At 37.7% G+C, this 27,877-nt stretch overlaps 3 protein-coding genes across 3 annotated transcripts; 2 read left to right on the top strand and 1 right to left on the bottom strand.

Moving 5' to 3' along the window:
- Nucleotides 1–613: 613 nt before the first annotated feature.
- On the top strand, nt 614–3,593 carry LOC127791878 (protein IQ-DOMAIN 33). Its single transcript, XM_052322037.1, has 6 exons — nt 614–1,755; nt 1,855–2,208; nt 2,297–2,476; nt 2,626–2,739; nt 2,813–3,178; nt 3,260–3,593. The coding sequence occupies exons 1-6, from the start codon at nt 1,708–1,710 to the stop codon at nt 3,428–3,430; spliced, it is 1,233 nt and encodes a 410-aa protein (XP_052177997.1). The 5' UTR covers nt 614–1,707; the 3' UTR covers nt 3,431–3,593.
- Nucleotides 3,594–3,700: 107 nt separating this feature from the next.
- LOC127791879 (uncharacterized) lies at nt 3,701–12,064 on the bottom strand. The gene is made up of 11 exons (XM_052322038.1): nt 11,833–12,064; nt 10,631–10,764; nt 8,525–8,606; nt 8,269–8,339; nt 8,016–8,117; nt 7,823–7,912; nt 6,585–6,659; nt 6,449–6,481; nt 6,281–6,361; nt 4,329–4,388; nt 3,701–4,244 (listed from the first exon to the last, which is right to left on the bottom strand). Exons 1-11 carry the CDS (start codon nt 11,885–11,887, stop codon nt 4,071–4,073), a joined length of 957 nt encoding a protein of 318 aa, XP_052177998.1. The 5' UTR covers nt 11,888–12,064; the 3' UTR covers nt 3,701–4,070.
- A 473-nt stretch (nt 12,065–12,537) lies between these two features.
- LOC127791877 (putative BPI/LBP family protein At1g04970) lies at nt 12,538–27,692 on the top strand. Its single transcript, XM_052322036.1, has 6 exons — nt 12,538–13,098; nt 19,459–19,598; nt 20,575–20,923; nt 23,818–24,066; nt 25,991–26,116; nt 27,231–27,692. The coding sequence occupies exons 1-6, from the start codon at nt 12,685–12,687 to the stop codon at nt 27,426–27,428; spliced, it is 1,476 nt and encodes a 491-aa protein (XP_052177996.1). The 5' UTR covers nt 12,538–12,684; the 3' UTR covers nt 27,429–27,692.
- Nucleotides 27,693–27,877: the final 185 nt, after the last annotated feature.

Raw genomic sequence — 27,877 nt, 5'->3', positions numbered from 1 at the left:
TTCAAGAGAAAAAAATAACTTACTAAAGTTCATTTGGTAAATCATTTTTTCTTTTTCAATATATTAAATATTTTTTAAGGGCATTTTTTTTTATTTCCCTTTTCATCCATTTCATCAAGCACAATGTACTGTTGTTTTCAGATCCATCATCTCCTATTATGTCCATGTGCTGAAAATGGTGGTGAATATACAAAGCATGCCAAGTTTTATTATATGTATATTTATGGACCACCTCTGGTGATAGAAGCTTTGATGGCAAGCCAGTGCTTTTTATCCATAGCCACAACTTTACACTCACCATGTGTGGATCCCTTCAAGGTGCACCACATGCCATTCCCTATGTTATATCTTAGCCATGGCTCAACAACCCCTTTTTAAGTTCATCTACTGCAATACCACCTCCATGACAACCCATCACTTTTAAATAGTTTTTTAAGGAATCACGATCAATTATAAACTCGGATAAAAAGGAAGAACTATGACTATGTTCATTGTTCACTAACAGTATTTAAAAATCATCAAAACTTGTAAGAGTAGAGGGACTAAACACTAAAGTTTGTGATGTGATGAGGAGGCACCATTTGAGAAGACCAAATACTATCAGTCACCTGGTCATCACAAAGCAAAAGAAAGCTATTAATCACTAAATACAAAGGGGAAACTTGGGTACCTTCAACTTATGCAGGAGTTTAACACATTGGTCATTTTGGACATTCAAAATGATCTCTGCGAATCATCCGGACAATGTCATTGTTCAATTATTTATATACGAAACTCAAATCTACCAGAAATACCACCAGTAAACTATCACCACATCAAGCACATTCAGTACAAAAATGGCATGTCATTTTCACCATCTTTCCATCCCAATGCCGTGTGACCTACTCCATTGTATGCAAAAATTATCTTATATGATACCAGATTTGTCATCTTCCCCCGCTAAAAAATAACAGAGCTCTGTTTGGACATACAAGTAATTTGTTTGATTAAAAACAATTTCCCCTTTTGTCTTGTCAATTAAATATGGAGTGGACACCACTCAAGTTTCTTTGGCTCCTCAAGCAGCCCCTAAAAGCAAAGACATTGCTGCAGAGGTACAAGAAGGAATAGACATAGCCCCAGTGGCAAGCAAACTTTGTGAGGCTAATCTGCTAGGAAACATGTGCAAAAAGCAACACAAAAGCAATAAACACCTTCCCACTTCTCCACTTTTATAGTCTTTGTTTATTTCTGTGATTTGAAGCCTCCAATTCCAGCTCTAAAGCTGCGCAGTTCTTGCAGATCCTGTGGCTTAATTCTAACATGTGGTTAATTCTAGCAAATAAGAATCACTTGTGTGGGTTGCTATTTCTCAAACTCAAATAAAATTAAAAATATTGCATAAAATCAAATAACATAAGTTTTAAATAAACAAGAATTATAAAAGCCTTAAGAAAGATAAGTTCACAAATAAAAATAATTAGAGAACTACCTAAAATTCATCTAATTAACTCCACACAGTAAAACAAAAGTTGATATATTATTTGTTTTTAGGCAATACTTGATGTTTTTAAGCTTTTATAGTGTGCAGACAGGTGAAGCTCACAAAGCTGAGTAACTTCAACTTTTGTTGGATCACAGCAGGAAGCACCAGTGATTTATAGTGGCTTTTGAGAGGGGTTGAAGCAACCCATTTGAGAATTCTGCGTTTGCGATTGCTCAAGTGAGATGGGCATTACTGGGGAGCTGGTGAGAAGTGTTTTCTTCAAGAGTAAAGTGAGTTTGAGTTCCGTTTCTAGATTTTACATAGCCATATATTCAATTCTTCGATTCTTAAGCTTATCTACTCCGTATATGCTGATTCTCTTTGATTAGGCAAAGAACAGTTCAGTGGAAAAGAGAAAATGGAGGAGCTCAGTGAGAACTTATCTCTGTGGAGATGAGTTCAATTCAGTTCTTGCTGAGGAAGATTCAGATTCAGCCTTCGCAAGGAGCTCTGCTGCAACCATTACACATTCGGTGCTCGAGAGCTCGGAAGCATCCATTGCTCAGCCATGTCTGGAGAGCTCCGAGGCCACTGTGACACAGCCAATTGCAGAGGAATTAGCTGAAAGAAGTGAAATTCAGAGCAAAGAAGAAATGGCAAAGGAGAAGAAGAACTCAACTGCGAAGCTTTTTCGCCGAGACGATGCAGCGATAGTGATCCAATCGGCATTTAGACACTTCCTGGTGAATTCACAGTCACAAAGATATCTGCGTTTTGATTTAGAATTCGAAATTTGGGTTTCTTACCGGCCATTTCCTGGCGGAATTACAGGCTAGGCGGAGAAACGAAGCGATCAGGTCAGTGGATGGAAGTGCGAGCGCACCATCCGTTGGGACATCGATTGAAGTTCAAACCGGAAATTCGACTGAGGTATTCTCAACTCGAGAAGAGATTTCGACGATCCAGCACCGTTCACAGCAGAAAACCAGGGTTCCGATGTTAAAGCCAAAGGTAAGAGAATGAATTAGAGGTGAATTAGACCTCCTTGAAGCTCCAGCTTCTGCACGTTAGGATCGATCGAATTACTACATATAGAAATCAAGAGAAAAGAACATAGAAAATTTGAGGCGTTATCAAACGATTGAATTTGATTTTTGTAGGAAGATTGGGATGATAGCACCGTGAGCAGCAACATATCGAAGATGAGAATTCAGAACAGGCTGGAGGCGACGACCAGGCGCGAGAGAGCGTTGGCTTATGCGTTTTCCCAACAGGTAGATCAAATGAAACTAGAAAATTCTTCATCCAACAGCGAGATAATTCTGCTTCATTCGGTCTGTTCCACAGCTACGAATCTGTTCGAAGAAGAACCAGACCAGATCGGAAGGCGTTGAGACTAACGTCGGCTGGAGCTGGCTGGAGCGGTGGATGGCCACTCGGCTTCCAGAAAGCTCCCCTTTCGAGAACCATGCATGGAAGCAGCTCGAGCAAATGAACATCACCCATAGATCGATGGTCAGGAAGAGGCTTTTCGATGTGGCGGGGGAAGAAAAGGAGAGCTGCGGATCTAATGAAGTGTCGGTTCAGATCGATAGCGTTTCAGTTTCTGCAACGGTAGAGGATAAGGATGACTCTGGACAGACTAGGAGTCGCCTCAGAGCCACCAGAAGCATATCGAAACGAAAAACCGCTCCAAGCTACCACTGCCCGCAGGTAGACCGTTGCATTGCATTGCCGTGAATAGTTTAGCATTTGACTGTATCATCTGCTTACGCGTGCTTCGTTTTGGCCTAGGCGAGCAAGAGAGATGGGTCGTGGGAAGATGAGAAAGACAAGAGGCAGAGGCAGAAGCAGGCTCAGGCTGCTGGAGGAAGCAAGGGAGACATCAAATGCAAAGATGCTTCATTGCTACTATCACCTGATGCTGCTGCAGCAGGCAGTGCGAGCTCAAAATTGGGTTCTTGACTGAGTCAAGAGGGCATCATCAGTTTGTTTGTTGTGTTGAATTAATTGTATATTGAATGCAGTGGCTGCTTCTAAATGGCTTTGGCTTTCCTTTGTAAATGTTATGTTACTGATAATCTACATGAATGCCAATACATCGAGTTTGGATTAGTATTTTTTGTCATCTAGACGTCTCATTGTTCTTTTTCATCTTTGTTGGATTAGTAAGAGTGCTTCAGGTCAAAAAAGGAAGCATATTACTCAGTTAATGCCAACAATGCATTCACTATGAATCAATCAATGCATTCACAATGTATTACTCAGAAGTACCTTCTCACGGGAACAAAAGTTCTACAGTTAATGACAATCAAGCACTAACAGAAACAAAGAGAATAAGAGTCCTTATTTGAATACACCCATATTTTATAGAAATGAGATGAACAAATCAAGCTCAACCACCATAGTCCCCAGATGGTTGTACAGCTGAAACCAATACATGCTACTTTTCAACAATCATACAGAATAAGAGATTAGTCGATCCCACGTAGCCAGATTGAGGCTCAACATGTGTATGTGTCGTTTTATAACAAAAATTGTATTGGGGGAACACCGCTTCCCGAAATTGATAGCCCGGGCTTATACTTTGAGTTTATAACAAAAATCACATGCCTGCACCCAAGAAATCCCGAGCCGCAGCAATTCCAACTGGATAGGACCTGTGAATTCTTGTTTTCATGGTTGAAATACCTTTGGCAGGATTGTTTGTGGCATCAATAATTTTGTTTGGTTTCTCTACTGGACTTGGCTCATTTGATTCAACTATGAACTGGAGCCCCTGAAAGACCATTGTTGAACAGTCTAAGTTGCGAAATGGATGTGAATTCTGGCAACGAAAAATGAATCAACAAGCTCAACATACCTTCAGCGATTTCCCTTCGACTGTCAATTTTGAATTGTCTGTTAACTTGGCCTCAACATCCTGTCCAATTACAACCAAAAAGTTCAAATCCCATAACAAGTTGATGAGGATGGATGACAAACTAACAGCTCAATTGGCAGAACTCCAGGAAATAAAAATGTGTTTACTTGTATTGTTTGTGCATGCCTAGCAAACATATAGAAGGCCAAGACTTAAAACAATATATCAAGCCTTTATATGAAGTCAGGCTAGATGAATTCTAACTTGTCCGTCATTTCTATGGTCTTATCTTCTATAAGGTCCTTATATCATGCCTAAGTGTCTCCTACCAAATTGTTCTTGGTCTTCCCCAACCTCTTTTGCTAGATACAAGGCTAGAACGTAAACTAAGGTCAAAATTTCCACCACAAGTTCCCAATTCACAAGGAGCATCCATGCACTCTTATCTACTGTACAATTCTGTTACATAAACCTAACAACATTCACTGCCACAGGCTAGTCCAGAAAGAAAGAAAGAAGCCAGCAACAGAGTGACGTTAACTAGTGGTTGATTCTGGTAACGCATCAGGAAACCTTTTCTTCTGCTTGAAGAAATAAGCCCATGACATAATATAGAGAAGCCTCATTACAATTTTGAATACTTCAGCATATGAAATCAAAATATGTTCGTCTCATTTTCTTCTTCCACAAAACAAGAAAAGTACATCTACACAAAATATATATAAAAAGAAGGAAGAAGGGAGGTTGTTGCTGTTGACCAGCTTTTTAATAGCTAGTAGCAGTGCCAGAAATCTTCACTTAGTGAGGTTGGTCGACAACAAATTCCAGACCTTTTCTGCTAGCATTGCTCAGTACTCTATTTTTACTCTCACGTGTTCAATTTCAGACAGTGTGATCCAAAATTTTATGATCACTCACTTCCATCAAATTATATTTGTTTAATCCATGTATCAAACCATTTAGCCAAAAAAAAAAAAAATCCATGTACCAAACCAAGCTCAATTTGAAATATCAAGCTGTAATTATTACTGATTGAGTAATGACAATGAAAGGGGGAGGGGGGTGTGACTGCAATTAATTTTGTTTTAGCAAAAGTAGGGGTGTAAACAAACTAATACGTTTGATGAATAACTAATGAACGAGTTCAATTTGAGCTTGTTTATGCTCACTTATTAAGCAAATAAATGAATTCAATCAAAAAGTTACAGCTCATTTACTAGCTGACGCTCGAACAGAAGCCTATTCAACTTGTTTGTGTTCACGAATAAGTTTGTTTATAATTCATTTAAAGGTCATTAAAAACTCGTTTGTTTGTTCATTTAATAAGAGTGTATATATATCTCTAAGATGTTTTAGGGTTTAGTTTCTTTTTTTTTTGTCTTAGGTTGAAATCTATGATCTATAAATGATTGTGTTTTTGTTCATGAACAAACTCGTTTCTTGTTTTGTTCACGAACAAGCTCTATAACTCCTTGTTCATGAACGACTTCAATGAATAAACTCATTTCTTGTTCATGAACAAGCTATATAACTTCTTACTCATGAACAACCTCAATAACTTATTCATGAACGAACTCAAAAATTTCTTGTTCATGAACAAGCTTGATAACAAGTGTAAATTTGGCTTGTTTAGCTTAAATGAGCCAAGCCTCAACATGAAAAATTATTCATGAACAGAGTTTGAACATTCCTTATAGAGCTCAGCTCATAAGTGACCCAATCTTGAATGCCTTTAGAAGTAAACGAGCCAAGCCCAAACAAAGCTAAATTCCGCTCATTTACACCCCTAAGCAAAAGATAAAAATTCACATTTGGCCACCCAAAGCTTTCTAATAATTCACATAAATATCTAGGTCCCAAATTGTTGGTTAGTTTGAGCATTTGCACAATTTATCAATAATTTCCCCAAGTAAAGAAAAAGCATTGCAAGCATATATAATAGAACACCAGACCTTTAAAACGTTAGTACTTGGCCCATCTTTGATGCCTCCAGCTACTTGGCAAAGATACCACAGACCAGAATTAGTCATATCCTGCATGATGTTGAGAAAGCAACCAAGGATAAATCAAATAAACGGGAGGTTTGTATGTTCTTGTTACGGGATCAAATGGGTAAAAACCTGCTTGTTTTCAAGAAGCTCGATCTTTCCCTCCTGTTGAGTTAGTCAACAATTAAAAATTCAGAAAAGTAATCATCCTAATATCTTCATCCAAATTTAGCAATTTGGGCACACTTCAAAAGACATACTAACTTACCAACCCATTCACCATCTGATGGATTATTTCAATATCATAACCAATTTGACTGAGGTCTGATCTCACCTCAATTACCTGCAGACAAACATTGAGTGAACTTCACTTAACCACAGACAAACAAATTGCAAAAGAAAATAAGTGAACTAGTATTATTTAGTATTCCCCATGGTCCAAGTCAAGATATCATTGTCCTCTAGACTCCAACACTAACGCAATTAACAAAACAAATATCAACACATACATATATTTCTAGCTTCAACCTGCTTTCAAATTTAGAATCATGTGATAGTTAGCCTTCTGTTTCCAACAAAATTCACATTCAAGCTGGTATTGACAATCTTATACCCAGCCCCAACTCTATTAGTTCATTTTTCCATTCATTCCACGAAACTCATCCATTACAAAATCTATAAAACTTCTCCTCTTCCCAAAATTACATAATCCATAACACTACAATGCAAAGCATAAAGGAGTGCCAAGGTCAAATCTCTCCATATATTAGACATTCATTTTTCATTCTTTTGTCCAAAAACATTTTGAGATTAAATAGAATTAGTATATCTAAAACAGGCAATATGGCAATACAGAACCAGGAGTGGATTTTTTTTTTTTTTTGGCATAGCTCTGACTTTGTTTTGCTTCAGTGCAACCCAGGGCACCACAGTTCAAAGCACAGGAAAGCAAACTTTTTGCTTGTAAAGGTCCCTCCCTAGACAGGATGGCAGAGGGCCATTTTGTATTGACCTGCCCTTTTTGTATAGGAGTGCCCAGGGGAGAGAGACATGATGTCAAAATAAGGAAATACAACGAAGCAAGCCATTTTTCTACCATAAAACAGTGTAATGAAGTACAGGGTGGAGCAGGAAGGGCAGGCATGTCCACCATTAGTGAGTTTATTTATTTATTATTTATTCAGCTTGAAGGAAGAGACTTCTCAGTCATCCAGGTGTTGAAGAGCCTGTAATCTATATTCTCTTGAAACTATATCCCAAAACTCTACACTACAGCCTGGCATAGAGATGCACATGGACCTCGAAGTCAGTGATGTTCTTGGCGCAAGGAAAATTTTGTTGTCTATTAATCATACTGTATGAACCATGGGAAAAAGTGGAACTGGAGTACTTTGCATGTGATAATAAGACCCCCTTGCTTTGGGCCAAAAGGATCTCTCTCCATTTCAATTACAGATTTTACACAAAATCATGCATCATGATCAGAACCATAAAAATGTTACCCACATCATTTGCAATGAGCTTAGATGTTTCCTTCTGCTCATCCAGCTTCCAATCCAGGTTTTCCAGTCCTTTTGTCAAATGCCTTCTTGTGGACTGCAGAATCAATAGAAGCCAAAGTCAAAAGAACTTCAACACTGTAACTAAAGTGCTTCAACAACAGAAAGCAGTTTCCACATCAGGCCATTATCCTACTTACAGACAATGCTTCAGTCACATGCTCTAGCTGTTTTGATACAGTTGCAACAGCATTTGCCATATTATGCTTTGTTACGAACATAACATCGGATATGGACCAGCCCTGCATTAAGGAAACAGATTAACTGGGTACAGCAAGCTTAACGACCATAAATAAGCTCACAAGGGCCACATCAAATAGAATAGAACAGAACGTCATGAAAACATTTTTTTTTTAAGAAAAAAAGTTTCCAAGATCACTGATAAAATCTTGCCTTCCACCACATGTAACAATATCCCATAGCTCCAAGTGCAGCAGCCGGAAGCAAATAAGAAGCAAAACTCCCTGTTGACACAGAAAATTATCTGAATAGTCTATATTCATGGAGCTTCTCCACTGGAACTCCATAACCAAGGCGATGTAGTGCATAACTCTCAAAATGAAGCATGCATAAGTGAAGGAGGGATAGAGATTCCAAGTTGGGAGCCATTACATTTGGCAAAGAGGAAGGAAGAAATTAAATTACATACCAGTGGAGGTAGAGTTTCCATTGAAAATAGTTATAGGACGGGCTGCAGTTAGTTCCCTGATCTCTTGTGCCAATTGTCGAATCTGATGGCAGAAACCAGTAAAACTACACATCAGAATAATATTGGAACCTTAACATGTATTTTATACTTTGCAATCTTTCCTACAGGCTTTCTAAATCGACTAATCTGAAACTAATGTGTCCTACGTGTCCTACGTAACCAAATTAAAGCCTGGGTGGGACTAGCCACAAAATTCAAATTCTTGCCTTTGTTCATTTAAAGTAACAAATGCCAATGCCAATGAAATGTCTAGTTGAGTAAAAGCTGGATTAATTCTAGTTGGTAACAAAAGGGATTGCTGAGTACCTAACAAAGTTTGAAGAATTTTATTTGTTGTTTAGGAGCTTTGCATACCAGATCATCCGCCCTCCAAGCAAAAAGAAGGAGGAGGAGGAAGACAAAGGGTCACAATGATGTTTTTTAAATTAAAGATGGAAATATAAAAACTATGGCCAATTGCATGGTGATGGTATACCACACAGCTCAAGTTCTTTGCTTTTCTTACGTACCTAATTTTGTGGAAAGTATTTGAATATGCAACGTTATTTTGCTAGCAGAGCAAAGGAAATTAAAGATATGCATGGGAGTGGTGGATCTTGGAGCCAAGGGAATATTCTTTTCTCTTCCCAATAAGAAATAATCATACAAGTTATATTGAATCAAAACGATAAAAATAGTTAAGCTAACATTAACAAATCAAATAGTTTTATAGGGAAGGCAAGGAAAGAGGATACAGAAAAAATGCATTAAAAAAAAAGGCACATATAAATACATAATTTGCATCTATACCTAGTATTTTTGCTCCTGTGCTAAATTAAGTATATGTTTTATCAGTGAGGTGCTATCAAAAGCATAAAACAGTAAAACTAACAGTCAAAGTAAGAAAGATAGTGCCAAACCCAAAAGCAACTATACTGTGTAAATGAAATGCTGATATTAGATTACCTAGGGAAAAAAAAAAAAGTAATGATATTAGATCAGGCTAAACTTCTCCTCCAAGACCCCTAATGGATGAGAGCAGTTCTTGATGGAATGGTCTTTTGGCATTCTAAACCTCCAGCTACAATAGAGTCAGGATTTTGCTCAAGTGTGTACGATAGAGATAGAGTTCTATTTATTTTAGAATTTTACAATTCTAGTTATTTAAGGTTATGGTTATTTAGGAAAATTAGAGCATTAGGAATTTTTAAGCGTATATGGACATAGAGCTTATTTAGTTTACAAGTTTATAATTCTAATCATATAAGGTTATAATTATATAAGATTTAGAAATTTCAAGTTTTATTCCTCCTTTAATTTGAACAAAGCTTAGTAAGAATTAGGCCGCAGTGTTTTTGTTTCCCATTTTAATTAGCACATAATGATCTTACAAAAGATATGGTCATACATAGAGGTGACTACTGAGATATAATCCTCGTAGCAAAAGGGCTCCTCTTCTTCATCTTCATAGATCTCCAGAATATTAAAGTACCTTAGCACCTAGAAAAGGTTCTGCTTAGCATGTATATCATTTCTTCAATTTTCAACACTAAATGTTGGCTTCTAGTTACATAAATAAGTTATATCCAGTTTAGGATTAGATTTTCATTATTTGTCAACTAGTGCTTTGTTTCCCTCCTAACATCTTAATTTAGGAGGGAAAACAATGATAGTATCTTGATTCTGAATTCAGTTTCACTTCCTTCTTCAAGAACTGCGATCTTTTTTTACCAACTAAGTGTTGGAGATGTGGAGCCTGATTCGATTTATGACACCTATCAAGAGCTGGTCCTACTGCTCGGTCAGCAGGTGGGGGAATAGAAATCCTATTTGAATTAGGAGTTCTATTTGCCCTAGTTTTCGTCTATAAATATGTGGGCATAATTCTTGTAATTGTAATCTTCCAAAAAATAGTGAAAAACACCTAGTGTGGCTGTGAACATAGGCATTCTTCGCCGAACCATGTAAATTTTGTCTTGTGTGTGTGTGAGATTTTGTTCCAATTTTTTTTCTGCTTGATTGGTTCCCTAACACTAAGAAAAGGATACCAATATATGGTAATAATACCTGAGCTGCAAGAAGTGCACTATCATACTTTTCAGGTGAGATTTCAGCTTCATTTACACCCTTTATTAGCTCCAAAAGCTGGGAAATGAGATCAGACAATTGCCCACTCCTCAAAATAACTGAACCAGTCAAACCTACAGGGCAGTTGAAAAAAGGATGGAAGTAGATGTTAAACTAGATGACAGAAGCAAAACTCCATATCAGAGCACAAACAATGTAATCTTAGATAGTCTATATCAAACTCGCTAACATAATTTCACATAAGATACTTGTGGCATTAAATAATTTGATATAGATAGTCTATATCAAACTCCCTAACTTTAAGTTCGTGAAACTAGGTGATGAAGTAATATGTGACTCTGTTCCTTGTGCTAGTTCATTAGGGCAGTATCAAGGGTTCAATTGCATCCATAATTCTAATATATGATAAAAGTATATGCGCAAATTCCAATAGCATATACAGGTATCACACATTATCTTTTTGTCTGAAGCAGGAGACCAAACTTATTGGTTACCAACTACTCAGCTAAAACAATTGTGCCCAGAGTACTCTGAACCAACAAAACAACACACCAAGCCTTTAGGTTGGCTACACGATTTCAAGATTTCCCTTCATTTCTATCCATTGCCTTGTCTTCTATAAGGCCCATATACCTAATATTAAACTTAAGTGTCTCCCACCAAGGTTTTTTTTTTTTTTTTTCCTGTACCTCTTTTGCTAACTAATTGTCCATTCCATCAACTCGCACAGGGGCCTCTCCAACAACAACAACAACATGTCAAGCCTTCCACCACATGGGATTGACTACATGAATTCTAGCTTACCAATCATAGAATTCATGCTGTTGGATCCAAGAAGTTTTATGTTGGCTAGCCAACGCAACCTTCCTCCCTTATACGGGCTTGGAACCATTTGTAGATAGAACTCAGAGAGTTCATTGAAAAGGTAACTACTGTTGCCCAATTTTCTATTTTCCACTCTTTATCATTAATATCTCTTTCTTGTGCAGATTATCACTTGATGATACAGAATCCATTTGGGTTCGTGGGAAAAAATCCGAAATTGGGTATATACCCGACTAAGGCAACCATTGCAGTTTCCAGTAAGATTATGGTTACAGCGCCCAAATACAAACGAAGCAAGGAGATTGAACGGCGAAAGCAGCCAGATGATAATACACATTCATGTGTGTGTATATTACCTGCTCCGACGAGGACTAGAACTTTGGAGGTCGCAATCCCAGTTTGCATCGCCATGTTTCCGAGCCTGAGAGTCCAACGATTTTGGGTCAAAGAAGCAGCAATCTACGAATGCCTTTCATCAGTGTGTTAAAGGAGACGGAATTGGAACGGAATGGGGAGAGAGAGAGAGAGAGACTTTGTCCCGACCGGAAGAAAGCATATGGGTAGATTTCAACCCGCTTCGCATAATTTGGGTCATTTTGGGGCCGACAACATTCTTCTTTATTGATTGGTTAAATTATTTATTAGTTTATTACAGTCATTAAATATTGTTAAAAATTATTAATAGACTTGTAAATATATTTATATTATTATTTATAAATTTATTCTCGTTATAAATACATAATAATATATAATTAATTTAAATATATTTTTATGAGTATATAAAAATATAAAATAATTTTTATAATTTAATTACTGAGTCTTTGTTAAACACTCGTTAAATAAATTAAAAATTTTATTTGACGTTACTATATAACTTATTTTTTATATTAAATTAATAAAAAATATCACATGTACAAATAATTTTATAAATTTATAAATTTTATAATAATTTGTATCTAAAATTAATAATAATTCATAATATTTATACTTAAAATAACAATAAATTTGCTCATCGTCATAAATTTTAAATAAAATTTTGTAAATTTGCGAAAGTTATTATACTACGTCGGGTCGGTTCTCGATTTCTTACTCCGATTCTCCAATCTCTTCTTCTCCGGGGGGCCACCGAGATCGTCTTCTCCGATTGCCCTCCGTTCTCGCCCTCTTTCTCTCTCTCTCTCTCTCTCTCTCCCAAATCTCCAACTCCAATGTCACCAACTATTGCTCTTCTCCTCGCACTCTCCCTCTTCCTTCCCACACAGTCCCTTCTCCAACCCACCGAACAATCCTTCATCTCCCTTCTCATCTCCCAAAACGGCCTGGACTTCGTAAAGGACTTGCTCGTCACCAAAGCAATCTCTTCACTCACGCCCCTCCAAATCCCCCAAATTGAGAAGACCATCAAAATCCCGGTCGTGGGTAACGTCCACTTCGTCATCTCCAATGTCACAATTTACCGCGTCGATGTCTCCTCGTCGATCGCCAAGCTCGGAAACTCCGGCGTCTCGATTGTCGCGTCGGGCGCCACCTGTAATCTGAGCATGAATTGGTATTATTCGTATACCACTTGGGTTTTCCTCGTGCCCGTTGAGGTTTCAGATAGCGGGTCTGCTTCTGTTCAGGTAAATCAATTCAACTTCGCATACTTTTAGTTATTCAATCAAATTTGGCGGTTAATTGGTATAGAGAATGTTTTTGTGACTTTGATGTTTTTGGGGTTTGCTGGATTTTTTTTCCGCCTGTTTCATCGCGTTACTGTTAAGATTGGCTAGTATGATTCCTGTGAAACAGTGGACGTGTTAGAATCTGCTCTTCTGGTAAATGTTGTGATGCTTGCTCAAAGGAATGGCATTAGGATATTATTTGAATGTGGGAAGTACCATACCAATTTTGGTTTCTGACAATTGTTTTCTGATTTATCCTTGCAAATTTTGTGATGTTAGATGGGCAAAATGTTTGGTCAGCTTTGAAGTAGCGTTTCAACAATAATAATGCATAGAGACTAGAGAGAGAGAGAGAGAGCATGTCTTTGGTGCGAGACATGATTGTAGTTATGATTCATGAATAGAGATGACTGGATAGATAGAGTTCATGTAGTTGATCCACTAGTTTGTGATTTGTGATGATGATGAGAGAAGGCACCACTTTGCTTTCTGTCACGTCCTGTCCTTAGTATTTTGATTGATCAGCATGAGTTTGTGAAGAACATTACAGTGTCTTATCGACTAGGAGTATATCTACCATTTAATGAGTCAAATATGTCTTTCTTAGAAGTGTAAATACGAAGAGGACATGAGGTAGACTAGTCCATGTGGTAATTTGCAAAAATATTAGGGCAAGATATGGCAAGGGCAGGCCAGAATAAAAAAATTTATATGATACATATATACATTTGACGAAAAAAGAATAAAAAAAGAGTTGAAATTTAAGATTATTTAACGTAAAACTGTTTAAAATTTAAAAGTATACATATATACTTTTATTTTACTGTTGTTTTTTAACTTTTCTATAAATATTATATTATTTTAAAATTATATTTCACTTAAAATGTGGTTCCTTGTGATACACGTGTCTCTAAGTGTTTGGTGGTGAAAATAAAATTTTAAAAATAATGGGACATGTTTGAATGTGACATGAATCTGAAAGGGTTCAATAAGTATCAGTGCCTGACACGATTTGATACTTTTGTAGCACACTCTTCTTATATGTGCCTGCCTTCAAGGCAATCCTTCACACCCAGTATGGTGTACTTGCATTACAGGAACCTGATATTTTTCCAAGTATTGTTCCTTCAAGTGTTACTATTATCAAAATACTTTGTTTATAGGACTCTGTCTTACTCTTTGAAGGAAAAAAAAAGAGAGAAGAAAAGGAAAAAGTAGGGATGCATGATATCTAAACATCATGCCAAGTTTTTTCTTGTTTGAACTTGGAAAAAAGACCCTTAAAAGTCATTCTGCCCTGTTTTTTAGTCATCTCTCCTATTCTAGGAAGAGACTTCATCTCGTTATTACAGAGATTGTTATCGTCAATGCCAGATTTATACATAACCATACTACTCATCAGTTATTTTATATCAAATCTCATAGATAGCACATCTTATCATGCTGCTATGGTCAACATGATTCAAAGGTATTGGAAATACCCTCAAGTGATTTAGAGAGCTCTCTTAACTAATATGTGCCACAATGCCAGCTGACAAGTTTGACTCATCATAGTTCTCTTATCTGGGAACCGATCCACTGCCTATTAATGACAAACTCAAGTTCTGAGCTATTACTAAAGAAAAATAAGATGGAACTCTATTGTTCTGAGCTATTACTCAGTTGTAGTTATATAAATGGCAAACCCCCTCCAACCCCCCCCCCCCCTTTGTTTTTGCTCTGCCGGGGGGGGGGGGAGCTATTAGTAAACTTGTTATATACTCATATATAAGACTATCTATTTGATAGGCCCCCGGTTTACTCGACTTACCAAAGAAGGTCCAAGGGGCAGGGGGGTAAATTAGATGGCTGGCATAATAGCCAGCCATGTGCGTAAGGGTAAAGAAGGGAAATCGTTGGGTTGTGTAACAACCCAGCAAGTGCGTAACAGATTTCTGTTGAGGAGAAGGGAGGGAAGAATATGTAGAGGGGAGAAGAAGTTGGGGGGTAGATATCATTCTTGTATTGAGTCTTAGGGAGAGGGAAGGGCCTCTCGAACACCCAGTTTTCTTGTAATCAGATTGAAGTGGAAATTATAATTCAGTTTTCAGTTAATTAATTCTTTGGGTTCTCATCAATTTGGTATTAGAGCATCATTGATCCTAGTGGTGAACCTGGCCGACCGAGTGGGTGAATTGGAAGGGAGGATGGAAGGCATGCAACAGGGTGTTGATGCTATGAGGGGCAAGATGCCATCGGTGAAGAAGAATGTCACGAACTTGCTGGAGCAGTTCGCATAGATGAGAACGAAGTGGGAAGAGCAGGAACGGGAGCGAAAAAACAAGGAGAAGATGGGAGGCCACCCTACAGAATTCATTCAGGATTCCGAGGCGACCCCGAATGTGGGAGTGCGGCGTGTCGAGACAAGAGGTGCCGATAGGAGTTGGCGACTGGAAATCAGAGGGCGACGATTGGAGATGCCTCTCTTCGAAGGCAACGATTTGGACGACTGGATATTCAGAGTTGAGTGTTATTTTGCGGTGACTGGGATAACTGATGAGGAGAAGATAGATGCAATTGCTTTGTGTTTGGAGGGAGCTGCTCTGTCGTGGTTCCAACGGGAGGAAAAGCGGCGAAGGGTGAGGGGCTGGGAGGACTTCAAGTTTCTGTTGAGAAGTCGCTTTCGACCCACCCAAGAAGGCTCTATTGAGGAGAGGTTCTTAGCCCTCTGGCAGAAGGGAACTGTCATGGAGTATCGCCAATGCTTCTAGACATTGGCCTCCCCCCTTGAAAATTTGTCGGAAGCCATGCTGGAAGGGCATTTCATCAATGGGTTAAAACTTGAAATCAAGGCTGAGTTGAGGGTATTGAGGCCAAGGGGTTTGGAGCAGATGATGGACTTAGCCCAACGGATAAAGGAGCGGAATCAAGTGGTTCAGGGAGGGGCGGTTGGAGCAAGTTCAAACAAATGACCGACCGGGCCAAACCCAATCTCAACTTACCAGCGAGGGGGGATTCTGTCACCCTCACAATAGCCCCAAAAACTGACAACGGTCAGTCCTCCTAACCCAAATCGACCACAGACCAGTGGGAGAGGGGGTAACCCACCCTTCAAGTGGCTTAATGAGGCGGAGTGGAAGGTAAAAAGAGATAAGGGCCTATGTTTTCGATGTAATGAGAAGTATACTATAGGCCACAAGTGCAGAAACAAAGAGCTGCAAGTAATGATGATATATGATGAAAAGGTAGAGGAGGTGGAAGGGGAAGAAAAGTTGGAAGAGTTAGTAGGAGAGCCGGGGCAAGATGGGGAGGTAATTGAGCTCTCCATGAATTCTGTGGTTGCATTGACTACACCACAAACTATGAAGCTCAAGGGGGACATCGAGGGGCAGCCGGTGGTGGTGCTTATAGATAGAGGGGCAACTCATAACTTCATAGTAACCAAGCTGGTGCGACATTTGGCTTTACCAAGGGAGGAGACAACAGGTTATGGGGTAGTTATGGGGATTGGAATAGCAGTGCAAGGGGCTGGAATTTGCAAGGGAGTGAAGCTTAATCTCCAAAATCCGCAAATCATAGAGGATTTTTTACCTCTAGACTTGGGAAGCTCATATGTGATTTTAGGAATGAAGTGGCTAGCGGTTGTTGGAAAAATGAATGTGGATTGGAAGGCCGTTGTTGGAAAAATGAATGTGGATTGGAAGGCCCTCACAATGAAATTTCAGGTAGGAGGCATAACAGTAACCTTGCAAGGGGACCCTAGCTTGAGTAAGACTTTGGTGTCCTTGAAGGCGATGGTGAAGGCCTTTAGGGAAAATGGGGAAGGAATGTTGTTAGAATTGGGAACCATGGTAGCAGAGATCAAAGAAGCTCAAGAGGAAGTTCAAGAGGTGCTGGGGGGGGAGGGGGTGTTGGCTGAGTTTGAGAGGGTTTTTTCTACACCAGAGGGGCTGCCACCTTGCAGGAGGAAGGATCACATCATAAATCTATTCTCGAGAACCACACCAGTCAATGTAAGGCCCTACCGATACTCTTATTTGCAAAAAAAATGAAATTGAGAAGCTAGTGGGAGAGATGCTGGCGGCTGGAATTATACAGCCTAGTTCCAGCCCATTTTCGAGTCCTGTTTTGTTGGTTAAAAAGAAGGATGGAGGGTGGCGTTTTTGTGTGGACTATAGGGCCTTGAACAAGGTCACTATACCAGATAAATTTCCTATACCTGTGATAGAGGAGTTAGTTGATGAGTTGCATGGTGCCAAGGTCTTCTCCAAGCTCGATTTAAAATCTGGTTACCATCAGATTAGAGTTAAGTCGAAAGATGTTCCCAAGATAGCTTTTCGGACTCATGAAGGGCATTACGACTTCCTAGTAATGCCATTCGGACTGACGAATGCGCCAACCACCTTTCAATCTTTGATGAATGATGTTTTTAGAGATTATTTACGGCATTTTGTGTTGGTGTTCTTTGATGACATCTTGGTATATAGCAGAGATTTTGAACAGCACGCACAACATCTACGTTGTGTCTTATAGGTACTAGCGGACAACCAGCTCTTTGCCAACAAGAAGAAATGCGTGTTTGGACAGTTGGAAATCGAATATTTAGGCCACATTATATCTCATCTCAGGGTTTCAGCTAATCGAAGTAAGATACAAGCCATGCTAGAGTGGCCTACTCCTACATCAGTTAAGGAATTGAGGGGGTTCCTTGGCCTTACAAGGTATTATAGACGCTTTGTGAGGGATTATGGCAGGTTAGCAAGGCTGCTAACAGAGAGGTTGAGGAAGAATAACTTCTTTTGGGACGAGGCAGCCCAGCAGGCTTTCCAACAACTTAAGGCTAAAATGGTATCCCTATCCGTTTTAGCCTTACCGGACTTTGGGAAGCCCTTTGTTATTGAGGTTGATGCATCGGGACAAGGTATGGGGGCTATGTTAATGCAAGAGCAAAGGCCTATTGCTTATTTCAATCATGCTTTCAATCAGTTAGGGAGAAAAAAATCTGTTTATGAGAGGGAATTAATGGCCATAGTGTTTGTTGTACAAAAATGGAGACATTACTTGTTAGCCTAGAAGTTTGTGGTACAAATAGATCAAATGAGTCTCAAATACTTAATTGAACAGCGGGTGGTGAGTCCGGAATACTTGAAATGGATAGTGAAATTGTTGGGGTTTCAATTTGAGATACAATATCGGCCGAGGTTGGAAAACAAAGCTGCTGATGGGCTGTCTAGGATCTGCCACCTAGCAAAAATAATGGCCTTAACAGTGCCTAAAGTGGTCCAAATGGATAAGTTAGCCAATGAATTGAAGGCTGATCCAAGGTTGCAAAAACTTATCCAGCAGCTTCAGGCTGATTCTACTTCACACCCTAACTTCCAGCTAATGGACAGTCTTCTCCTTTACAAGGTCAAGTTGTACTTACCCAAGGGCTCCACTCTTATTCCATTGTTACTTCATCAGGGGCATGATGGGAGTATAGGGGGACACTCAGGATTCTTAAAAACCTACAAGAGGGTAGCAGCAAATGTTTGTTGGCAGGGAATGAAGAAGGATATACACAAGTACTTAAGTGATTGCTCAGTTTGCCAACAAAATAAATATATGGCTTTAGCACCAGGGGGACTCTTGCAGCCTCTCCCTATCCCAACCCAAATTTGGGACGACATTGCTATGGGCGAGATGCTGGTGGAATCAGAGGCAGTGTTGGGAGTTTGACCAGGGTTCGGAAAGAACTTACAGGGGTTCGAAATGCTCATACAATGGAAGGAGCTACCCCCATTGGAAGCTACTTGGGAACCTTACCACTTGATCCAGCAGCAATTTCCATTTTTCCACCTTGAGGACAAGGTGAAAGTTTGGGGGGGGGGGGGGGGGGGGGGGGAGTAATGATAGGCCCCTGTTTTACTTGACTTACCATAGAAGGTCCAAGGGGCAGGGGACAAGGGCAAGGGAGTAAATTGGATGGCTAACATAACAGCCAGCCATGTGCATAAGGGTAAAGAAGGGAGATTGTCGGGTTGTGTAACAACCCAGCAAGTGCGTAACAGATTTATGTTGAGGAGGGAGGGAAGAATATGTAGAGAGGAGAAGAAGTTGGGGGGTAGATATCATTCTTGTATTGAGTCTTAGGGAGAGGGAATGGCCTCTCGAACGCCTAGTTTTCTTGTAATCGGATTGAAGTGGAAATTATAATTCAGTTTTCAGTGAATTAATTCTTTGGGTTCTCATCACTATTACTTATAAGAGATAATCAAATTGACCTACTTCTCTAGTTTTATGATCTTTTTTGTGTGGGTTTTTCAAATGAGAATTTGACGAGTATTGCTTTTGGATAAGGTTGAAGGCATGGAAGTGGGGCTTACGTTAGGCTTGGAAAATCAAGGAGGATCCTTGGAGCTGTCTCTCACGGAATGTGGTTGTTACATTAAAGATATCTCCATAAAATTGGATGGAGGAGGCTCTTGGCTTTACCAAGGGTATGAAACTAATTACAAGACATAATTTATTGTATGTAGCTATTGCTTACCTTTCTTGTCTGTTTTTGTTGGCAGTTGTTTTTTTATTATATATCCACTGCTTGATATACAGTGTGATGAATTTGAGAACTGGCTCAGGCTAGTTTTTTAGAGATGCCCTTTTATACTTGATTCTGTGAGCTGCAACAGTATTTAAGCTAAACTAGTTTTTCACTTTTTCTGAGCTCTTTGCTCCCAGATAGATTGGATTCTATTTATTCCATTATTGTTTGTGGAGTTGGATTGCTATAAATGTTTGGGGTTTATCTTGTGTCTACTTTTGACGAGTGTGGTACAATTAGGTTCTAGCATTTTGTTTTGTTTTCTGCTCCCTTAAAAACTATATGTATACTTTAGTTTCATACAAGAAAAAATCCTCTGGTGGTAGCTTTGTCTCTTAAGTGAAATTTTAGCATTTTCTTTGGGATGCATATTTATTTTGGCCCCTGTAGGTACTTCTACTTTTATGGAACCCCTTATTCAAGTTAACAATTAGCTATTACTAAGATATTTTTCTTTTCTATTTTTGAAAATGGAAAGATAAACAACTACATCACCGTTTGTCAAACTTTTGCTTGTTAAATGGGAAACGGTTTATATACCATTGACAATTAGCTGTGTTGCCTAGTGCAACTGTCGAATTTCTTATTGTCCAGCATGGACACGCAAGTTTAGTGACTTCAACATAAAATGCAAATTTGAATCAATGTTCAATATTGCCTCATCCACACTGTCGATGAATAGAGAATCAGTGCTCCTATTTATTCATTTTTAGATAATTGAGATAAATTCCAAGTATCATTATTGTACATACTCTACAAAGTTTTTCTAATTGGTTTGTTTCATCTATTTGTATCTTTGTTCTTCAATGGTAACCTATTAACTACCTAACTGTTTGTATGTTGGTGGGCTTTTTCTTTTTCTCTTAATTTTGTAGGATGATTGATGCTTTCAAAGACCAAATAAGTTCAGCAGTAGCGAATGCTATCTCAAAGAATCTTAAAGAAGGAGTTTCAAAGCTTGATTCCTTCTTGAGAGCTCTTCCAAAAGAGATCAAAGTCGATGATACTGCCTCATTGAACGTCACTTTCGTGAATGATCTGTCATTGAGTAATTCTTCCATTGAGTTTGAGATTAATGGGTTATTCACAAGAAACAGCAAAGATGCATTTCCCTATTATCTTAGTAGGTCACGAACTTCCGTTTCTTGCACTGATCCGTCTAGCATGCTCGGAATTTTGTTAGATGAGGCTGTTTTTAACTCTGCATCAACCTTATACTACAGTGTAAGTATGGATGTCGGTAGTTGCCATGCATGTACCCTTATCTTAAATACTTACAGTTACACCTACCTATTTTCTGATGGTATAGTCTGCACTGGAACTGTCCTCAAGGCCTTAATCTCTTCATCAACTTAATGTTAAGAAAGCATTCTTGCATGGTGATCTTACTAAAGAAGTCTATATGGAACAGCCTCTAGGTTCATTGTTGTTAAAATCCCGATTTTATGCGTACGATTTTACGATTTGAAAACCCCTAAACGATTCAAATCCCATGTAAAATCCAATTTGGGATAAAATCCTATAAAATCTCGATTTTACATATACGATTTTACGATTTTACGCTTCAGAGATCCCTAAACGATTTTACGATTCAAAGACCTTCATTGATTTAAGCTGCAATTTAGAGGATGCTTCCAACGTCTCAATGTCACATAGCATCTGACATTGGAACTTATGCAATAAATTGTTATATTTTGCCTCTAAATTGGAACTTGATTTAACATTGATTGCATAAGTTCCAATGTCACATAGCATCTAACATTAATTGCATAAGTTCCAATTTACTTGATTTAGATTATAATTTTTACTTGATTTAACATTGATTGCATAAGTAAATCAAGACAAACAAGTAATTAATTAATGGACCACCAAACCCCAAATCGGGATTTTACTTGATTTAATCAATGTTAAATCAAGAAAAAAATGCAATATAAATCTAATGGAAGACGTTGAAAGAATCCTCTAAAGAATTTTAAGCTATATTTTACCTCTAAATTACCTATATTTTGCCTCTAAATTGCCTATACCAACCTGCTAGTTTTTGAGCTATATTTTGGAAGTATAATCTTTTGAACTATAATAAGGAATAATCAGGTTATTAAAAGATATTAATTCATTTTCTACAAAATTATGTTATTATAAACATATATTTACAAAAATTGAAGGGTATTTTTAATTATCTTTAAAATCTTACGATTTTACGATTCGATTTTACGATCCGATTTTATGGACACTTTTTCGATCCCACTTAAAATCCCGATTTTAACAACCTTGTCTAGGTTTACTGTCTAGGGGAAGTTTGGAGTAGGGTGCATGTTAAGAAAATCCTTGGATAGCCTTAAGTAGTTACCTCATGCTTGGGGATATTGCAATACAATTTTATCTTTAGAGGCATGTTGATTTGTTCAGTCTTTTACCATCATTCTGCAGATGGTGGAATATGGTTATTAGTGTATATTGATGATATTGTCATTGCAAGTGACCATGCTAAAAAAATAATTGAGCTAAATTAGTTTCTATGTTCTTAGTTTCATTATAAAGATTTATGACCTTTGAAGTATTTCTTGATTATTATCTGAGATGGGGATCTTAGGATCCAAGTTCTTTGATACTCGTATGGATCCAAATACCAACCTTCTACCAGACACAGGTGATTTATTGAGTGATCCAGGCCAATATAAAAGACTCGTTGTGAAGCTAAATTATTTGACTGTTAGCATACTGAATGTATCTTTTGCCATCAGTTTCATGAGAAGATTAAACACATTAAGATTGATTGTTGTTTATTTGGGTTAAAGTGTACAAAATGTCATTAAAACAACTCCAGCTTGATACTATAGTTTCAAGTGTGCTACAAATAATGTTTACTCCAGCTTCCCCTAACCTTATGTTTGCATGGGGGTTAGGGAAGGAGAGGGGATGGAAGGAGAGGGACAGAAAAATTTTACATTTGTTTGCCAGATCATTTAATTTTGGAAGGGAAGGGGAAGGGAGAGTCTCTGGGATCCTCACCCTCCCCTCTATACCCCTTTCTCTATTACATCTCAATTTGGTGTGAAGGGAGGGGAAAGAACATAATAATAATAATAATACTAATTTTTCCTTTCTCTTTACTAATTTTGTCTTCTGTAGTTTTGCATTATCCAATATTATACATAAGCCAAATAGAACCCTAATCTTTCTGTATAAGTATGTCTTTTCAGGCAATATCTATTGTCGTATCTTGTAGACTTATTTTTGTATGGAATGTGGAGATCTTAACTTTTATTAGAGCTCCAAAATTTACCTACTTACTAACATTTCTTAAATGCCTAATATATATATATATATATATATATATTCAAACAGCAAAGTCTTTAAATTCAAAATTTTGGATCTCTTAAGGCTCAGTAGTAAACCACAACATATTGTAATTAATTTAAAAAAAAAATTATACCTTATAAATTTGTATATGTAATTTATTTTGCATGGCAACAGTTCAATTGCATTCTTTTTATTACTTTACTGCTCCCTCCCTTTCCATTCTCTATCCAAACAAAGTGGGGTTACATTACCCTCCTTTGTATTCCTTTTTGTTTCAAATATGTGAGGGTAACTACCTTTACGTTACTTGTTCTTCCTTTCCATTCCTTACTACATACTACTATGTACCTTTCCCTTCCATACCCCACTCCTATACCAAATAAAGCATAAAGCTTTCATTAATAAATTTATAGCAAGAAAGGACCGTGCTGCTCTGTTGTTGTGGCAAGAATAGCCTTTTCCATTCTTCGAGTGGCTTTTGGAAGATGCTACTCCAAGAGAACCTATTCTGCCTTTCTGCCTTTTTTTTTTTTTTTTCCATTTTTTATGCCATTCATTTTTCCATTCGGTGATGCTTTGTATTACCCTCAGGTTAATTTAACACTTGTCCTTAGATTTTAGAATAAATAGCCATCTAGTATATTAGATTCTTCTGCTCATCTATTCTTACTTTTTACAGATTATTAAAGATAATGTACACCTAACAGTTATATAAGATTAATATGCAATTCTATGCATGGTTAGACTCTTAACATCACTGTTTTTGTGATAACTCTGCCAATGCTTCTTGTTGAATTGTTATTGTTTATGTTCAGGCAAAGTTCATGCAATGGATAGTTGACAAAATACCAGATCAGTCTCTTTTGAACACTGCTGGATGGAGGTTTATCATTCCCCAATTGTACAAGAAATACCCTAACGATGATATGAATTTGAACATTTCTCTACCCTCCCCTCCAGTTGTAAGGATATCGACCAATAATATTGATGCTACTGTTTACTCAGACTTGATCATTGATGTTCTGGATGCTGATGATGTAATTCCAGTTGCTTGTATTTCATTGGTAAGTTTATGGATCTGGAAAAATGAATTTGTATGAGAACCATTGGTCTACTGATTCACAATTCTAGTATGTTTTTCATTATTACTGTGCTTCTTTGTTTATTCTTATTCACTCCACTCCATGATCCGTTGCTGAGTGATCTCTTAATCTCTAATATTTGATTCTGTCATTAGATCATAAGGACGTGTCATAATGTTAATCTATTAGATCACAATTACATTCTGCGTCTATTAGATCACAATTTCGTTCTGTGTCGTAATGTTAATCTATTAGATCATAAGTTGCAATTTCCTCACTGCCTTTTTATCATAATCTTGTTGCCTTACCTTTGTTGCTGTAATATGTCAATTGGAATGAAGTTATTCTTCTTTATAGTGCATTAATTGGTCAGTAAGTATTTGCATTGTAGGTTCTCTTCTGGCATCTAGTAAATCACGGTATCTTTGTAAATCCCCTGTATTTGGGACACTGCTAAATCCTCTATTATTTTTATACCATCAAAGATCTACTTGGTTGCATTAGACAGATTGTGATTATCAATCATTTTCTAAAAACATTTAATGTGGTGTGAGGAGAACTCTACTTTTGGATCTTTATTGGGTACCCATCAATCTGCCTACCATAGACAGGTATTTGGGTGTCTCAAGTGCCAAAAAAGTTCCCTCCTTTAGTGATTGGCCAGAGAGGATACAACCTTGTAAAATTTGATTAATTAATTATCCAAAAAAAGAGTTTCTTGGTATTGTATGTTCAAGCATGAGAGCTGGGTTTAGGGTTATAGTTTTTCCCTATGCTTGAGGTTCCATTGGGTTTCTAAGAATTGTGGCTGATGTAACACATAGTTCGAGAGCAGGAAGAGTTGGAAAAAGGAGGTAAAAGCCACGCAGTCTTGTCTTATCATGTTTGATTTGTGTTATTTTGGAAGAAAAAAATCAAATACACTTTTAAAGGGGTTGAAGAACCTTCTATAAACCTGACAACTAGAGTTTGGAGTATGTAGTAGCTTAATGTTGAATGAACAGCTATCTGATGACCAAGCAACTTTTGTCTTGGATTTCCTATTCTTCTGGTACATGAGAAGACATGGAAAACCCCCTCTCAATGTCTTTTCTCTTGGTAAATTTTATCATTCAAAACCAAAAAAAGAAAAAGTAGTTATTGGACTAGGTGGATGATTTTTGCAGCTATTAGTTGATAGATTCTTATAAAATCTATTTACATCTACTACATTGGGAAAGAATTCTTCACAGATGTCAGTTAACCATGAAAGAAGAAAGTAGGAAGGAACTCAGCTATTGGTGGTGCATGTGTTTCGTGAAGTTATGAGGTTTCAACTTTCAGCCCCTGCTGATATTCCAATTGAGCTTTTGTAGGACACATTATTGCATAAGCTTCAGTTGTATTTTTTATTATTTACATGCATCTATGTATTATTGTTGTGTTTTCATATTATACTTGTTGGTTTCACCATATCAACTAAGTGATGGAACACAATTATATCAATTATCTTCATTCACCACCATCTCATGAAACTTCTCCATATGAAGATAGTGTTGAAACTTCATTTCATCATACTCTGCTAGGGGATGTTATCTACTGGCGGTCACAAGCCTGGATAAAAGAGGAGGGTTGCGTTAGGTAGCCGATAGCCAGCGTAAAACCTAGTCAGATCTAAATATGAATTCTAGACAAATTATCTGTTGGGGGTAACCCACATAGAAGTCTAGAATTCATGTAGTTGACCTCACATAGTGGGATAAAGGCTAAATATGTTGTTGTTGTTGTACATGCATCTGTGTATTTGTATCTTCTGTATGATATATGCCAGTTTAATAAGTTCAATAGAACACGCATTCTCCATGTGTTTGTGGATAGAAATAATCAAGTTTATGTGGTGAGTTTGATTGGCACATTCCTGGTGCAGGTAATCCGTGGTTCTGGTGCAGTTAAAATTATAAAGAATAACCTTGCTGGCAGTGTGAAATTGAATGACTTCTCTATGAAGTTGAAATGGAGTAAAATTGGTAACCTCCGGATGTATCTAATTCAGGTAACTTTATGTTCCCATACTTAAAGCATGCCTGATGATTCTCCTGCCACAGCAATGCACTTTCTCTCTTCTCTCTTCTCTCTTCTCTCTTCTCTCTTCTCTCTTCTTCTTCCTTAAATGGTGTGGCTCCATTTTCTTTGTTGTGTTCTTGGCAAAAAATAATATATGCATAAAAGACAGTGGATCTTTGCCTAAGTAGGTACTGTGGTTCTCTTTTTCATTAATCGGTGTCTTTTTCACTAGTTGGAAAAGCCTATTTCAGACAAAATACCAGTGAACCTCTATTGGATTATTTGAGGAACATAATCTTATCCCCATACATCCCAGGATGTTCATTCCATGTCCGCTTACATATTATTTATTTATTTTCAATAAGCATGAGTTGTCTTGCATGCGTGAGAGGTGGTTTTTTTAACCAGAGGATGTGGGAGAGATGGTTTTGTATTGTTATTGATGTAGGTGTTAACTCAAGCCTCTGGGAAGTCAAATTTTATGACATGGCATCTTAAAGAGTGCGGTAACTTCTTGGAACTGCAACACAATCAACTAACCTGTTTTCTCTGGGTAATAAACATGGTTGGTTTGTGCTGGTTGATGACATAGATTGTTGGTTTATCATCAATCTTAGCTTAATTCGTCATACGACATCAAATATTGAAGATAGCCTTTTGAGATTATCTGTACACTGGTGAACTATGTAAAGCTATGCTTTTTCTAGTGAACGAAAAGGAAAAGCATTATAGGATGGTAAACAATTCACCATAGAAAGAATTTATAGCATGATAAATAATCTCACCATGGAAGGAAAGCATTATAGGATGAAAAGCTCATAAAGCCACTTAACTTTAGATCACCCGTGGCTTAGCATAACAATACTGTTGTTTGCACTTCTTTGCATTAAACATGTATACAGTCGAAAGAAACATACATTTGCAGTCGAATGCTTTGCCTGTTTCATAAAATTAGGTACTTAAGAAAAGTGTCCATTTCCAAGAGCCCCTAGGTTGCAAGCTTACAGCATCTATCATTCTTGCATCCTTCGATGACTTCATGCAAAAGTTTCACATACCGTCTTCAATATTTGATTAACTCTCCAATAAATTTCTGCCTGCAGCCAGTCATGTGGACTATCATTCAGACTGTTTTCTTGCCATACGTGAACTCACACCTCGCGAAAGGATTCCCGCTGCCCATCATTGATGGGTTCACCCTTCGGAATGCTGAAATCATCTTTTCAGACTCTAAGATCAACATTTGCAGCGACGTGGCTTTCACAGATTCGTTGGATCTTGGTCGGTTTCTAGATCATTGAGAAGAAGCATCTTTTCTTTTGCTTCCATGGAATGGAAGCCCTGGAAATTGGCTGAAGGGTGACTGAGATCTAACACTCTGTAGCCATTGAGTTCATCCACGTAAAGAGTGTTGTGTTGTGTTGTGTAGGGTTCTTTTTTCCACTGATTTTGTATAGTCAATGGTTGTGTTCACTTGCAACCTTCAAAACCACTTAGATGTGTAAATTTGGACAAATTTTACCATTTTCATAATCATATATACATTTGGGCAAGTTGTAAATTTAGAGCCCCTTTTGCTGTTTAGAATTACGATATTATAAAATTTTAAATTACTAATATAGATAAGAGTGGATCCAAGAATTTAAAATGCGTAGATTGGAAATTAAGAGAGTCAAGATTTGAATATTGGGTCAATTCAAATAATTTTAATTTGAGCTAGATTAGAAGTTTGATTTTGGATAATATATTT

Source organism: Diospyros lotus, chromosome 15 (assembly GCF_014633365.1).
Source record: "Diospyros lotus cultivar Yz01 chromosome 15, ASM1463336v1, whole genome shotgun sequence".
Taxonomy (NCBI): domain Eukaryota; kingdom Viridiplantae; phylum Streptophyta; class Magnoliopsida; order Ericales; family Ebenaceae; genus Diospyros; species Diospyros lotus.
The sequence above is the reverse complement of the archived record's forward strand: the minus strand, read 5'-3'. Positions and strand labels throughout refer to the sequence as shown.

Coding starts and splice junctions, on each gene's coding strand:
- LOC127791878 (XM_052322037.1), top strand. CDS start 1,708: ATGGGCATTACTGGGGAGCTGGTGAGAAGTGTTTTCTTCAAGAGTAAA. Junction 1,756..1,854: donor GTGTTTTCTTCAAGAGTAAA/GTGAGTTTGAGT, acceptor CTCTTTGATTAG/GCAAAGAACAGTTCAGTGGA. Junction 2,477..2,625: donor TTCCGATGTTAAAGCCAAAG/GTAAGAGAATGA, acceptor TGATTTTTGTAG/GAAGATTGGGATGATAGCAC.
- LOC127791877 (XM_052322036.1), top strand. CDS start 12,685: ATGTCACCAACTATTGCTCTTCTCCTCGCACTCTCCCTCTTCCTTCCC. Junction 13,099..19,458: donor GCGGGTCTGCTTCTGTTCAG/GTAAATCAATTC, acceptor CTTTTGGATAAG/GTTGAAGGCATGGAAGTGGG. Junction 20,924..23,817: donor CATCAACCTTATACTACAGT/GTAAGTATGGAT, acceptor GTTTATGTTCAG/GCAAAGTTCATGCAATGGAT.
- LOC127791879 (XM_052322038.1), bottom strand. CDS start 11,887: ATGGCGATGCAAACTGGGATTGCGACCTCCAAAGTTCTAGTCCTCGTC. Junction 10,765..11,832: donor TCTAGTCCTCGTCGGAGCAG/GTAATATACACA, acceptor ACTGCCCTGTAG/GTTTGACTGGTTCAGTTATT. Junction 7,913..8,015: donor ATGTGACTGAAGCATTGTCT/GTAAGTAGGATA, acceptor TTGATTCTGCAG/TCCACAAGAAGGCATTTGAC.